The 12,500-nt window shown below is 39.5% G+C and overlaps 1 protein-coding gene across 1 annotated transcript in view; it reads left to right on the top strand.

Moving 5' to 3' along the window:
• Positions 1-12,500, top strand: part of PRMT8 (protein arginine methyltransferase 8) — a 653,278-nt gene that overhangs the window by 269,230 nt on the left and 371,548 nt on the right. Inside the window, 1 exon segment of the mRNA XM_044087574.1 lies at positions 10,784-10,939. Within this exon segment, the coding sequence (XP_043943509.1) occupies positions 10,784-10,939 (156 nt within the window).

The raw sequence follows: 12,500 nt of genomic DNA, 5'->3' as shown, positions 1-12,500 counted from the left end.
TAACTACCACTTCTTAAAATAGTTCTATATGTTTGAATCCCACAATAAAAGTGATAAGGGGAGTTGTATCCTATCATACCTCTCAACCTCTCAGTGCTAGAAATCTAGACAAAGCCAAAATAATTGGGGACAAAGGGCCAAAATAGGGACAGATTTTAATATCATTCCTATAAACTTCGGAAATTGCTAGAATAGCAGGTTTTGCATGATTGTGTATTTCATAAAGGATATGAAGTCTGAAACTTAAATATTTGTCATTAGTTAATATTATTTATTAACTTCAGTCCTCAATGATTTGCCAGAAAAAATGGAACTTTTATGAGGAACAGACCAAAAATATGAGGCGAAAATCTAAACATTCTGTGCAAAATTGGACAGTTGAGAGGTATGCGACCCTATTAATGTAAAAAAATTAATAGCAGAATATTTGAGAGGTATGTCATATAAACAACCAACTTGAATAAGTGAGCAAACCAGGGAAAAGCTATATTAACTTAGACTTTTATGACACATATCATAAAGAACAGCTGGGTTAGAAACATTTAGTAGAGGGAATAGTGACTCTGACTCATTAATTACCGCTCAAGTAATCACTCATCAGTCCATAGTAACAATATTCTTTCTAGCCTCAGGAGTACAGGTTTTCTATGTTCAGTGATATACAGTGGGCATAATCATGATGCTCATAAGGTGGCACAAAAAAAATGATCTGCACAGCAGGCAGCCTTGGTACTCATTAAAGATATATGACACACTGATATGATCTCATACACATTACGCTCGATATGAAATTTCCACTTACTGCATTTTTGTAGCTACTCCGTGCAACTTTAGACAATTTTGGCAAACAGATTCCATTTATTATTAATGTAGAATACTGATGTTGATCTGTTGTCCATAGAGCTTCTCACTGAGTGCATCCCCTTTATTGGGGTCACAGTAGCATGCTTGTCAAAGACAGCATCTTACTAAACAAAAGAAAGCTATGCTGAGTTTCCTAGTGATTTACACAACATGCAAAACTACCTAATTAATTATCCATGAGGGCTTTCTTTTCTTGCTGCCTTTTATGAATCACTCTTATGCTTTATGGAGCCTTATCCTAGTTGTTTAACTCCAGCATTCTGTTTCTTAGTCCACTAAGTAACAGTGTGAAATTTGAAAATACAGTTTGTAATGATGAAAGCAGGTAAGAATTAGAAATAGTATATACCTTTTTATCATAGGTGTAGAAGAAGAAAATAACCCAGTCATAGAATAATAAAAAAATTATTTCATAAAGAAAAATTGCTCTTCTTGTATTCAGTGAAGATATCATCTACACACTTTTGACACTTGGTTAGTGCTATAACTGTTTTTAATAAAGATCTCATGATGAATCCTGTCCCTCTGTAAGGAATCCATGAACAAACTTACAATTTATCACCTGAGTCACTTCATTTATTAAGGGCCTGATATTTATGTAATTTGTTCCAGAAATTTAAAAAAATATGCATCTGGATTTGTAAATATCCCCATCATGAGCCATAAGGCCTGCAGTAATAAGACTCTGTTTCTGCAATTCAGTAGTTTGTGATTCATAGAGACATAAGATGCAATGAGGATATACCTCATTGTGGGCTAATATGCATGTCTCTGACTCATGCTTAAGTACAGATCACTACTCACTGTGGTAGTTAGTATTGGTCATATTGTGTAAGCAGAGGCCCCACCCATTCACTGTCTCACACCTAGTATACACACACACACACACACACACACACACACACACACACACACACACACACACACACACACGCACACACGCGCACACACTAGACCCCATACCTCTCCCTGTAATTTCTGAATATTCCTGATTTCTCAGTTCTCTGCCCTCATTATTCACTGAAGATTTCAGTCAGTTATTAACGCTGGATGTTAGAGCTGCACATATCAGTCCACGTTATTCTTAAGGTCTAGTGGTTCCCCCAATCCCTTTGCTGTTAAAGTACCATAAAGGTGCAAGAGGTGAAAAAGGGTCTATATTAATTAATCAAACACTAATTCCAGCCAATGGCCATTCATTGAACAAAAACTAACAAATGGCCATTCATCGAATGTTCACTTCAGCGAACATTTTTCTAAGGGAAGGGAATTACTTGTACCCCACACTGACCATAACACAAACTACATTATATCAAACCCACTAAGTTGTGGGGGCTATGTCTCCCACACTCCCAATGTAGTGGGGGCTGCACCCACCACCCCATACTTATTTACACCAACTCCGAGATCACTTTACAGTGGGGAAAAGGACAAATTTCCTAATGCTGGCCAACTATCTCCCTTTCCTTGGAGAAATGTTTGCCGAAGTGAATGTTCGATGAATGGGTGTTCACTGAAATTAGTTTTCAATAAATTAATATACACCCAGTAAAAATATACTCAAACAGACAAATACACTAAGTGAGAGATGTAGTTACACATTGACACTGGAGGCTAGACTCTCCATACAGACAGAAAAGCACCAGACAGGTTGTCAGTGACTCACACGCATCACTTCCCGCACCTGCAGAGAACCACACACACATAGACCCACATATGTGGAGGTGTTTACATGTAACTTACCCAAACCTTAAAGGCCTCTCAGGAGCAGTCCCCAGAAACTCTACATGTTCACAAACAAGGTGATTCCCATCACAACACCTAAAGTCACATCGCATTGTGTCTCAACTACCAAGCACATAAGAAAAAACAATCCACAACCCACTAGTCTGGTCATAGAAGACTCCATTGTGAGGCACACTGCTGTTCCTCTTACCAGGATGGATAAGGGGAAGGTTACAGTTGATGGGCAGGGGCTAGGGTTTGCCAGATTATGCAAGCACTCAGGTTACTTACCCCTAAGTCCCAGTATGGCTTAGTCATTGTCCATATGGGCATGAGTCACCTGAAATGTATCATCTTGGACTACATGAAGAGAGACATGCTTGAGCTCTCAGAATATGTGTCACAGGCATTGAGCAGCACTCTTCCATCTCCAAGAACAATACCACAATACCAACAGAAAATGATCAACTTTAACAATTGGCTCAGCTACTGGTGTCATTACAAGAGGGTAAAATACTTGTCAGCCTGATAGGACATGGTTAACAGGCCATGCTGTTTTGACAGGGATGGTCTTCACCTGTCACCTCTAGGTTTTTGGATATTAGCCAAAATATTATCCACTCCTATAATGCATTTTTAGGCACTGCCAAACAGACAAAACTTCCAACACAACAAAAGGAACTCAGCACAAGCTAAATGTGTTACTGCTCATTGTTAGGAGCCTCAACAAGAAACTGCAACCCTTGGAAGCTCTCCTCACCCTGGAGAATGCTGACATCTGTGCAGTTAATGAAATATGGTTCCAGTCCACAGAAAGCACTCCAGCAGTGCATGGCCATAATGGGTTTTATACATTCTGACTACCAAATGAACATGAAAGAGCAAAAGGCAGAAGTGTATCTATCTACATAAACGATATGCAGCTCCATGCAAATGATTTATACCAGCAATGGAAAAAGAGAAAACTGACTACTGAGCCCTCTGGCTATTATCATATTTCTACTAGCCACAGGTCCCCCACCATGAACGAGGAAACCCATGGCTAGTTTCCAAGCTCCCCCAAATCCAGAAAACACAGAAACCTATGCAAAGGCATACACAAATGCCCTCTATGACCATATAAATGACTGCATAGAAATGGCACTACCAGCCTGAAATAAACCCATGTCAGATTGCAAAAACAAGCCACCCTGGTGGACCCCTGATATCAATAGGTTGTACAAGAAAAGAAAGAAAGTCCTGTTGAGAAGTAAGAGGACATGTGCACAACAGAGCAAAAATCCCTCATCAGTCAAAACAAGTGAATAAGGGAACTAGTCCAGTCTCTGAAAGCAGGTTTTGAAGTAAAAATTACCTCCAAAGCTAAGGATAACCATAAGGTACTTTTTCATTTATGTCCGCAGTCTTAAGGGCAACAGGCAACAAAGTACGGAATTAGTTGTAGATGGCATCACCTCTACTCAAATGGAAGATATGGTAAATCTTCTAACTGACAAATTCAGTTCAAATTTCATCTCCCCATCAGAAATACCCTCCACCGCCAATTATCATCAAAGAACAGGTTGTCACACAGCTTCGTTGAGGCCTGACAATATTCTAGGTTGTCTCTTAAACAGCTTAAATTATGACTTATCAAGACCCATTAGGATCTCCATTTAACCACAGCCTCTGGACTGGCTTTGTCTCAGTAGAGTGAAATGCAGCAACAGTCATCCCTCTGCATAAAGGGAACCATGTACTGACCTGGGAAATTACACAGCCATGAGTTTGACTAGTCATATATGTAAGGCCATGGAAAGGATAATCATGGACCTGATAAATAATGACATTGTAAATCTCCAAACACTGGACTTAACCCAATCGGCTTTGTCAAGGACAGGTCATGACTACCAAATCTGGTGGATTTCTTTGAGAAAGTCACTAAGGCCAAGGATGAGGGTAAAGCAGCACATACCACCTACCTTGACCCACTGTACTCAGCCTATATTAGATCAATAATTGAGTACAATGCACCATTTGACATGTACTTGGCTAAGGCACTTACAGCAGCTTCAGCAACCTCAGAGGTTCCTCACAAGGAAAATAGATGGTGTAAACAACATGAACTATGTACATAGGCTAAAAGTCCTATCCCTTTACTATATCTCCTACCAGCTATTAGGGGGTGACCTATGCCTGACCTACAAGGCACTCACAAATCCAGCCCTGATGGAGTTGCTACACATCTACAAGTCAGACAGCATGAGCGTCACCTGATCACCTAATCTAGGGATCTAAACTTCATCAGTGACTCAAACAAAACATACTGGAGGGACAGATTTGTGTCTCAGAGATCGCCCCTTTCTTGGAACAGACTTCCTATTCACATTGAGAAGATCCCTTTCCTGGCCCTCTTCAAATGTAATTTGGCTCAACAGATGGTGAATCACATATTCACTCCTGGGATAGTGCCTATGTCCTTTATGGACAGGGGCAATCTGTAAGATACTCAATGCACAGGCACAAATTCATGCCATCCTCTTGCCCCTAGGGGCCATTTATTGGGTAAAATCAGATTATATCACCTAGGCTTGTAAGGGCCCTTAAGCCATTAGCTTAGTAATCTCCTATGAACCTATGAATCTTTTTATATGATGCAGTAATTTTGTTGAAGGGAGTAAAATCTGGAAGCTGACAATTGTTTGGATAGGAAAGTGATCTGTATAGACATATTTCTCTTAAATGTATAAATTTAAGGAATGGTAACCTGTTTAGATGTTCATAAGGATTTACTTTCAGTAAATGTGGGGGATTTCAGCTTCTGGATAAAGAAATGCTGTGAATGAGTCCTCAAAATGTTTTGAATGACAGCCCAGTCTCATGTGATCATTGCCTCCCCTCATATATATAGATCTCCTTTACATGCCTGTTTCATTTCTGAACTGGGTAGATATACTTGGTACAACTGACTGCATACAGCAGCAACCCAGAAGCACTCAAGTCAAAAACGAGGAAAAAGAAGTACATAGGTTCATAGGTTCGTACTAGGCTATCTGCCCAAGGGCATTTATAAGCCTAGCCCATAGTTATTTGGCTTTCGCCACCCCTTTAGTTTGAATAAAACTATGCCTATTATTTTGCTGTGCCTCTGTCAAGCAGTGACACTGAAGTAATCCCTGGGGTATATCTGCGATCCCCCATCCATTGGTCAAGATTCCTCTTGAACAAGGCCAGCGAGGTGCTCTGCCTCACATGTACCAGGATTTTGTTCCACAGCATAGGGAGTCTCTGGGTGATGAATCTGTCCCTCCAGCACGTTCTATTAATAACCGTGTCAAAGTTTAAGTCTCCGCCCTTGTGGTTCTGAGGGATCTAGATTTTTTGAGGTGAAGCATATTCATCAAATCAGGGTTTGACATGGCCTTATATGTCAGGCACAGGTCACCTCTGAGCAAGCGGTATGAGACTGAATAGAGCTGGAGTTCTTTCAGTCGGGCAGCATAAGACATATTTTTGAGACCCTTTATCCTTTTGGTGAGGAACTTTTGGGGCCTTTCCAGCTGCTGCAGGTGTCGGGTCAGATACATTCCGAATGGGGCATTGTACTCAATCATAGGTCTAATGAGTGATGAGTACAGGGGACGATGACCTCCCTTGATCTAGATGTGAATCCCTTCATGATCAGGTGGGCAATGTAGAAGGTTTTCCTAACTACTTTAGCAACATGAGTGTCAAACGAAGGCTACTGTCAACCTGGGTCCCCAGATCCCTGATGACTTCTTCTGTGCTCAGTGGATTGCCACCTATATGGTAGCTAGGGTAACCTTGTTTTTCCCGAAGGGTATGACTATGCATTTCTTGGCATTTAACTTTAGGCCATGGCTCTGGCACCAGTTATCCATTTCTGTGAGGCCCTTCTGAAGGATATCTGTGTCAGATGTGTTTTCGACTATGGCCCAGTTTGCAGTCATCTGCAAACTTTGTCAGCCATAACCCTCCTGTGTTTGCTTGTACTTCAGAAAAGTAGATGCCGAACAAGAGTGGACCCAGGACTGATCCCTGTGGGACACCACTTGTGACAGGCTTTGAGTCTGACATGGCTCCAGCAACTCTGACCCTGTGGGTTCTGTCACTTAGCCAGTTTGCAACCCATCTTGTGATGTATGGGTTTACATTCAAGCTGATGAGTTTTTTGATGATACCTGAGTGGGGTATTGTGTCGAAGGCCTTTGCCAGGTCAAGGTAGGCTGTATGGACTACCTTTCCCTCATCAATGGCCTTGGTGACTGTCTCGAAAAAGTCAACCAAGTTGAAAAGGCATGATCTGCCTTTGACAAAGCCAAACTGGGTTGGATCCAAAGTCTGCAAGTTCCCTATGTCTTTATTTATGAGTTCCATTATGATCCTCTCCATGGCTTTGCAGATAAGGCTTGTCAAGCTAATGGGACGGTAATTTCCAGGGTCGGTGGAGGCACCGCCCTTGTGAAGTGGGACCACAGTCGCCGTGCGCCACTCCTTGGGTACGTATCCTGAGGTGTGGCTAAGATTAAACAGCTGTCCTAACTGCGGGTTTAATTCCTCATTGAGTTCGTGGAGCACGCAGCCGGGGACACCATCCGGTCCCATGGATGTTGTGTTTTTTGCTTTGGAGAGAGCAGTTCTCACCTGGGTGTTGGAGATGTTTGGGGGATGATGAATTTCTTCAGCACCTTCCTGCCTTAGTCCTCTGTGTTTAATTGCCAGATTGAAATTCCTTTGTGCTTGTTAAAAGCACAGTGATTTGCTGATCCTCTGTATTTGCCATTTGGTTACAAGGGTGCTTCCATAACGATTGCACCTTCCTTATGTAAAAAATAAGTGATAGAACTTTCTTTTTCTCATCAACTAATCCTGAGTGGGAAGGAATGGCACCATTAGTAGACTGAAATGTATCTGGAAGGATTTGGATTGTTGGATTAGCAGATGACTACAAAATCTGAATTGTACTAGAGTATGATCATGATTTTTTACTACTAAACAACTATTTGCAGGGGCTCTATACTTGGCAACTAGGACTGGCTAAAAATCTAATAGTGAAAATGTAGGCTGATGTTTTTTTTAGTAAGAATAACATTCCCTTCCAAGGTATATTACAAAACCATATGTTGTTAGATGTTACCCAATATAAATATATTTGAATAAATATATGCTCCAATGTAACAGTTTGCATGCATGTTAGTGGATTAAAAAAACAAGGCATGTTGGCATACTATTTCAGGGCATTTCTAGATGAGACCAAGATAAGTTACCTGAACTACATAAGAACTTTATCATACTTATAGCAGAATACAATTCTACAACTTGAATCTACACATTAGGCTAGTTTAAGTGAACAGCAATTGTTCAGTGTAAAAAATTGCATCTGTTTACCAATTAGTACAGTTGTATTAGATGAACTCTTTTGTTTGCATATAGAATATAAAAAGACAAAACATTAATGTAGAAGCTTTGAGTTAGATATTTATTCTAGCATAAGAAAATTAAGACAAACAGATACTAACTTTATTAAATTACGTAAGCTGGTCAATAGGGAGTTGTACACGACTCAAACAATTCCAGGTTTATGGAATAAACTGACGCATTATGTAAGTATCCCATAGCACTTTAAGAAAAATCTTGATGAATGGGTTGAAAATTGAGAGTATGATGCTAATATAAGGCAAGCAGTCAGTGTTATTTCATCTCTAGTTTGACTTACACACTGGCACAAGGAATTTATTCTGTCTTACTCTTTTTTAACCTCCACATGCTCCTCTACCTGACTCAATCAGCATATTTATTCTAAGGCGCAAGAGACAGAAATCCTCAGACTAGTCAAGAGACATATGGCATGTTCATTCCTACATGGGTACCAAAATCATCCCACTAATTTTCCAACAGTGAGAGATGGATGGCAGAGAGTGGGCTATCTTGCTGGTAATTTAGGGATAATGCCTCCACTTACTCCCTTGGCTCGGTGCATATGTACATGGGCTGTACATGCTCATAGGCTCATGCTCCATGGCTGTAATACCCAACGTGTCCACTAGGGGCAAGTCAGAGCTATGTCCATGTCCCACCACCCACCCACATACACACATCAATGGTCATCCCAGCAGCAGCTGTTGAACTTCTGCCAAGACAGCAAAGTCAGAAGCCTGAGATACTAATCACACTTGGGTCACCTGAGCTGTAGCCATGGCTTTAGCCCTCCATGCCACTGAAGCTGCAGCTTTCTGGATTATTTTGATGCTTTTTTTTTTGGCAGTTGTGAAAATTCCTAACAAACTGAGGATTTGGAGTGGGAAACCCTCATTTAACTATTACATAACTTTGTCTTGCTTTTTCACATCTATCTGTGCATCCTCTGCAGGTTCATCCCAAAACATTTTCTCATTTAAATATGTGTCAATATCCCTGGTCCTGACATATTCAGGGAAGGACTCTGTTATATGCCATGAATGTCATCTACACAGTAATCCACAGCATTAAAAACAGATTAGTTATTTTTTACTTATTTTGTCAGCCATAGACAAACATTCATTTTTCTAACCTTTGTTATCCGACTTTGAGAGGTCATCTTTTATGTTCACAACCTCCTCTACAATTGTGCTTTGGTCCCAAATCATTTGTGCTAAACAGGTGAAGATCCAAACTCTGAGACAGGGAAACACGTAAACCTTTTTGCTTAAACTGTCTTACACACTAATTTCCTTATTTGGATGAAATGCTTATTTTGTTTCAGTTTTTCTCCATGTTTAGGTTAAGGAAAAAGCAACATTTCTCATTAATTAATATATCTTGTCCACCAGGTTTACCCCTATGCATTGTGTCAGCTTTTGTAAACACTGTGGTCTACTGTCTGACGAATTATCTTAATCCTCTTAAATGTCTTAAAAAGAGTGATTTAGAAGAGGTACTTCTGCTTCTAGAACTGAGGGAATAAGGTTGGGCAGATGAGTATCTTGGGTGAGCAGTTACCTATTTGTTATGTTACTATAAGACTCCTTTACATACACTTTATTATAGGTATCGCCATAGAGTTTGAGATGTTCATGCCTACAGCTGTGAAATGGTTTTCCCCAGTTCTTATTGTAATCTGTGTATGACTGCAGAAAAATTTAGCAAATGCACATTATTGCTTTTGCTTTTCCCACTGAAGTAAGAGATTCCCTGGCAATCCATTATTAAATAATCAACCTTTCTTTGGCCTTCAGTATGAGCCGACACCCTTGCTTTACACTATATTATATAGGGATCAAAAACTGGGAAGCATCCAGGCGTACTGGAGGAGGAGGAAGAGGGAAATATTTAGAAGATGGAGGAATGATAGTGTCCCTATAAAAGTGTAAAACAAGTCTTAGACATAGACAGAGATATGGGCCAAATGATATTCCGAATGCATGCCAGCTGCTGTATCTAGATGAGGTCAATTTAACTTCAAGCGCAGATATTTAAATTCAACGCAGATAGTAATGGTGCCATCAACTGATAAATCCCAGTCCCTGAAACATATATGTCCTGCCACTGCTGACAGGTGAGCCTTGTAGTACAGGTACTGGGGTGCCAGTGGCAGATACTTTGGAGGTGTGATAGAAGCAGGCAAATACTGTGATGATGCCATTGTATCAGGAACACTCAATCAGTGAATATTCAATATATAGCAGGAAGAAAGTGTTCTAGCAAGGAATTTCTTTTAATTTTCTGATTTTGTACTTGCAGTGGTTTAGAGCAAAATGTTTCTTTATTTTCTTATCTATCTTTATATTGCTACCCACAAAGAAAGGCAATTTGACCTATGAAACTCTAAATGCTGGGGTGTCTGGCACAAATTGATGAAGAAGAAAGTGATGGCTAGTCAGTGAGATATTATATCAATCACTAAAGGAAAATAATTCTTATCCTCCAAAAATGGAAACAGTGGGGAATTGGTACAGAGAAACAAACTCCTGTATTATTAGCCTGTGCTAGGCAGCAATATTGGAATTGAGTTATAATTGTTTCAATGATTCTAATTTTACAGTACTGAAGTCACGCATAAACCTTCTGCACTGATTCACAAGGCCTGGCCCTGCTAAACAAAGTTACATATGTGCATAGAATGGTGTGCTAAAAACTGCAAAAAATGAATTGTTCACTGTACAACTCTAACTTGCTGACATGATGACAGATATATTACTTATTTTTTTTTGACCAGGAAATGTTAAAGGATGAAGTCCGAACATTGACATATAGGAACTCTATGTACCATAATAAGCACATCTTCAAAGACAAGGTGGTATTGGATGTTGGGAGTGGCACAGGGATCCTGTCCATGTTTGCTGCCAGGGCTGGAGCCAAGAAGGTTTATGGGGTGAGTCAGTTTGTGACGTTGCTTATAATAACCAAAAGCAAAGCAGAACTGTGTGACTCATTATTCAGTGGTTAGCAACATGCAATGTCCGTATGAAAATGTTGAGCAACATGCAAATAATACCTGTAATGGAAACATGTCATTGGCTGAACTTAAGTTGCCACACTTCTATTATACTTGCTATTGCCTAATGTCAGACAGATATTTGGCAGAGTTCAGTAACTAATAGTGTTTGCTATTCATGGCAGATAATGCCACAGAGCTGAAGTGCTTGAATTACTGTTTTGGTCAGTTTGGTGAAAATGTTGCTACAATGAAATGGATTACTGCATCTCAGACTTCTAGCAATTTCCACAGTGCTATGACCCTGCAGCTGATTAAATCATTTTGTAGCAAGGCTACAAACTGAACCATCCCCCACAAGAAAAACACTTTTAAAAGAATTAGTTAAATGACATTTACATCACTTGTTTTTTGATTAAATAATTTGATTGTTTGATCATTTAATGATTTGACTTGTGTGGAATTGTCTTGGTCCTGTTACTCAGACCCAAGGAGGTCTACTGAAGATATCATTTCTCAATGATGTTTAAGTGCATGTCTTTCATTCTTTATTTATGTTCTGCATATTTTAAATGCTTTTAATTTAATGGGTTTTAATGTCCCATGAAAAATATTTTACATGAAAGTAATCACATTTTCTACCATCTATTTTCATATGCCTTCAGCTGCATACCATTCTGATCTGATAGAATTTAGCCCTGGGCTTGGATGCTTACTTATAAACCCATCAGTAGAGTAATTAAAATTCATTTGCAACAGATGTTTCAGATTCTTTTATTTATATCTTGGGAACTGTTACATGTGCACATATGACAAGCATATGCAGAATGATAAGTAGCTATTCAGTTGCATTGATCGCCATCCCCAACCCTGCCCGTGGGTCTTGGTTTGCTCTTCATGATGAAACAAATGAGAAAAAAAAATTCAGAAGGTGTGTGCAAATTTACCATCACTAATGTTCACAATGGGATTGTTGCTATTATACTCTGCAGTTATTTAGAAAAAGTATTACTTAACCGTTTAATAACTCCCCTTTCTCAATGGTGCGTCTTCCTTTTGGTGTCCATTCCTGCTGCTGTGAGTAAGTGGAGAGTTTTTCTTGGAAACTGACCAGGCATGTTTTCATTTGTATATGCTCAAATGTTTTGGTATGAATAGACAGTCAGAGGTAGAACAGAATTTCCCACCGCTAACAATGTAGCCATACATCGCTTGCGCTGTAATACTTCCTACAGTTGAAATATTGCAGTTACATTTTGCCAGTACAGCTTTAAGTATTTTAGGAGGTTTCTGAGAAGCTTCCCATTTTTTTTTCTATTCAGGTACATTCCTTTTGTTATGTAGTATCAAATAGCACCAAACTGGTAATAACAGACATTTTTGTTAAAAATCTCAGTGAATATATTTTTGGTAGTAATGATTATATTTTACCACTGCTAAAAGTATCAACAGATTCATGGACTTTTCTGACCAAATGTATAATAAATATAGCCATCAT

Source organism: Protopterus annectens, chromosome 11.part0 (assembly GCF_019279795.1).
Source record: "Protopterus annectens isolate FY-2018-M chromosome 11.part0, PAN1.0, whole genome shotgun sequence".
NCBI lineage: Eukaryota > Metazoa > Chordata > Ceratodontiformes > Protopteridae > Protopterus > Protopterus annectens.
The sequence above is the reverse complement of the archived record's forward strand: the minus strand, read 5'-3'. Positions and strand labels throughout refer to the sequence as shown.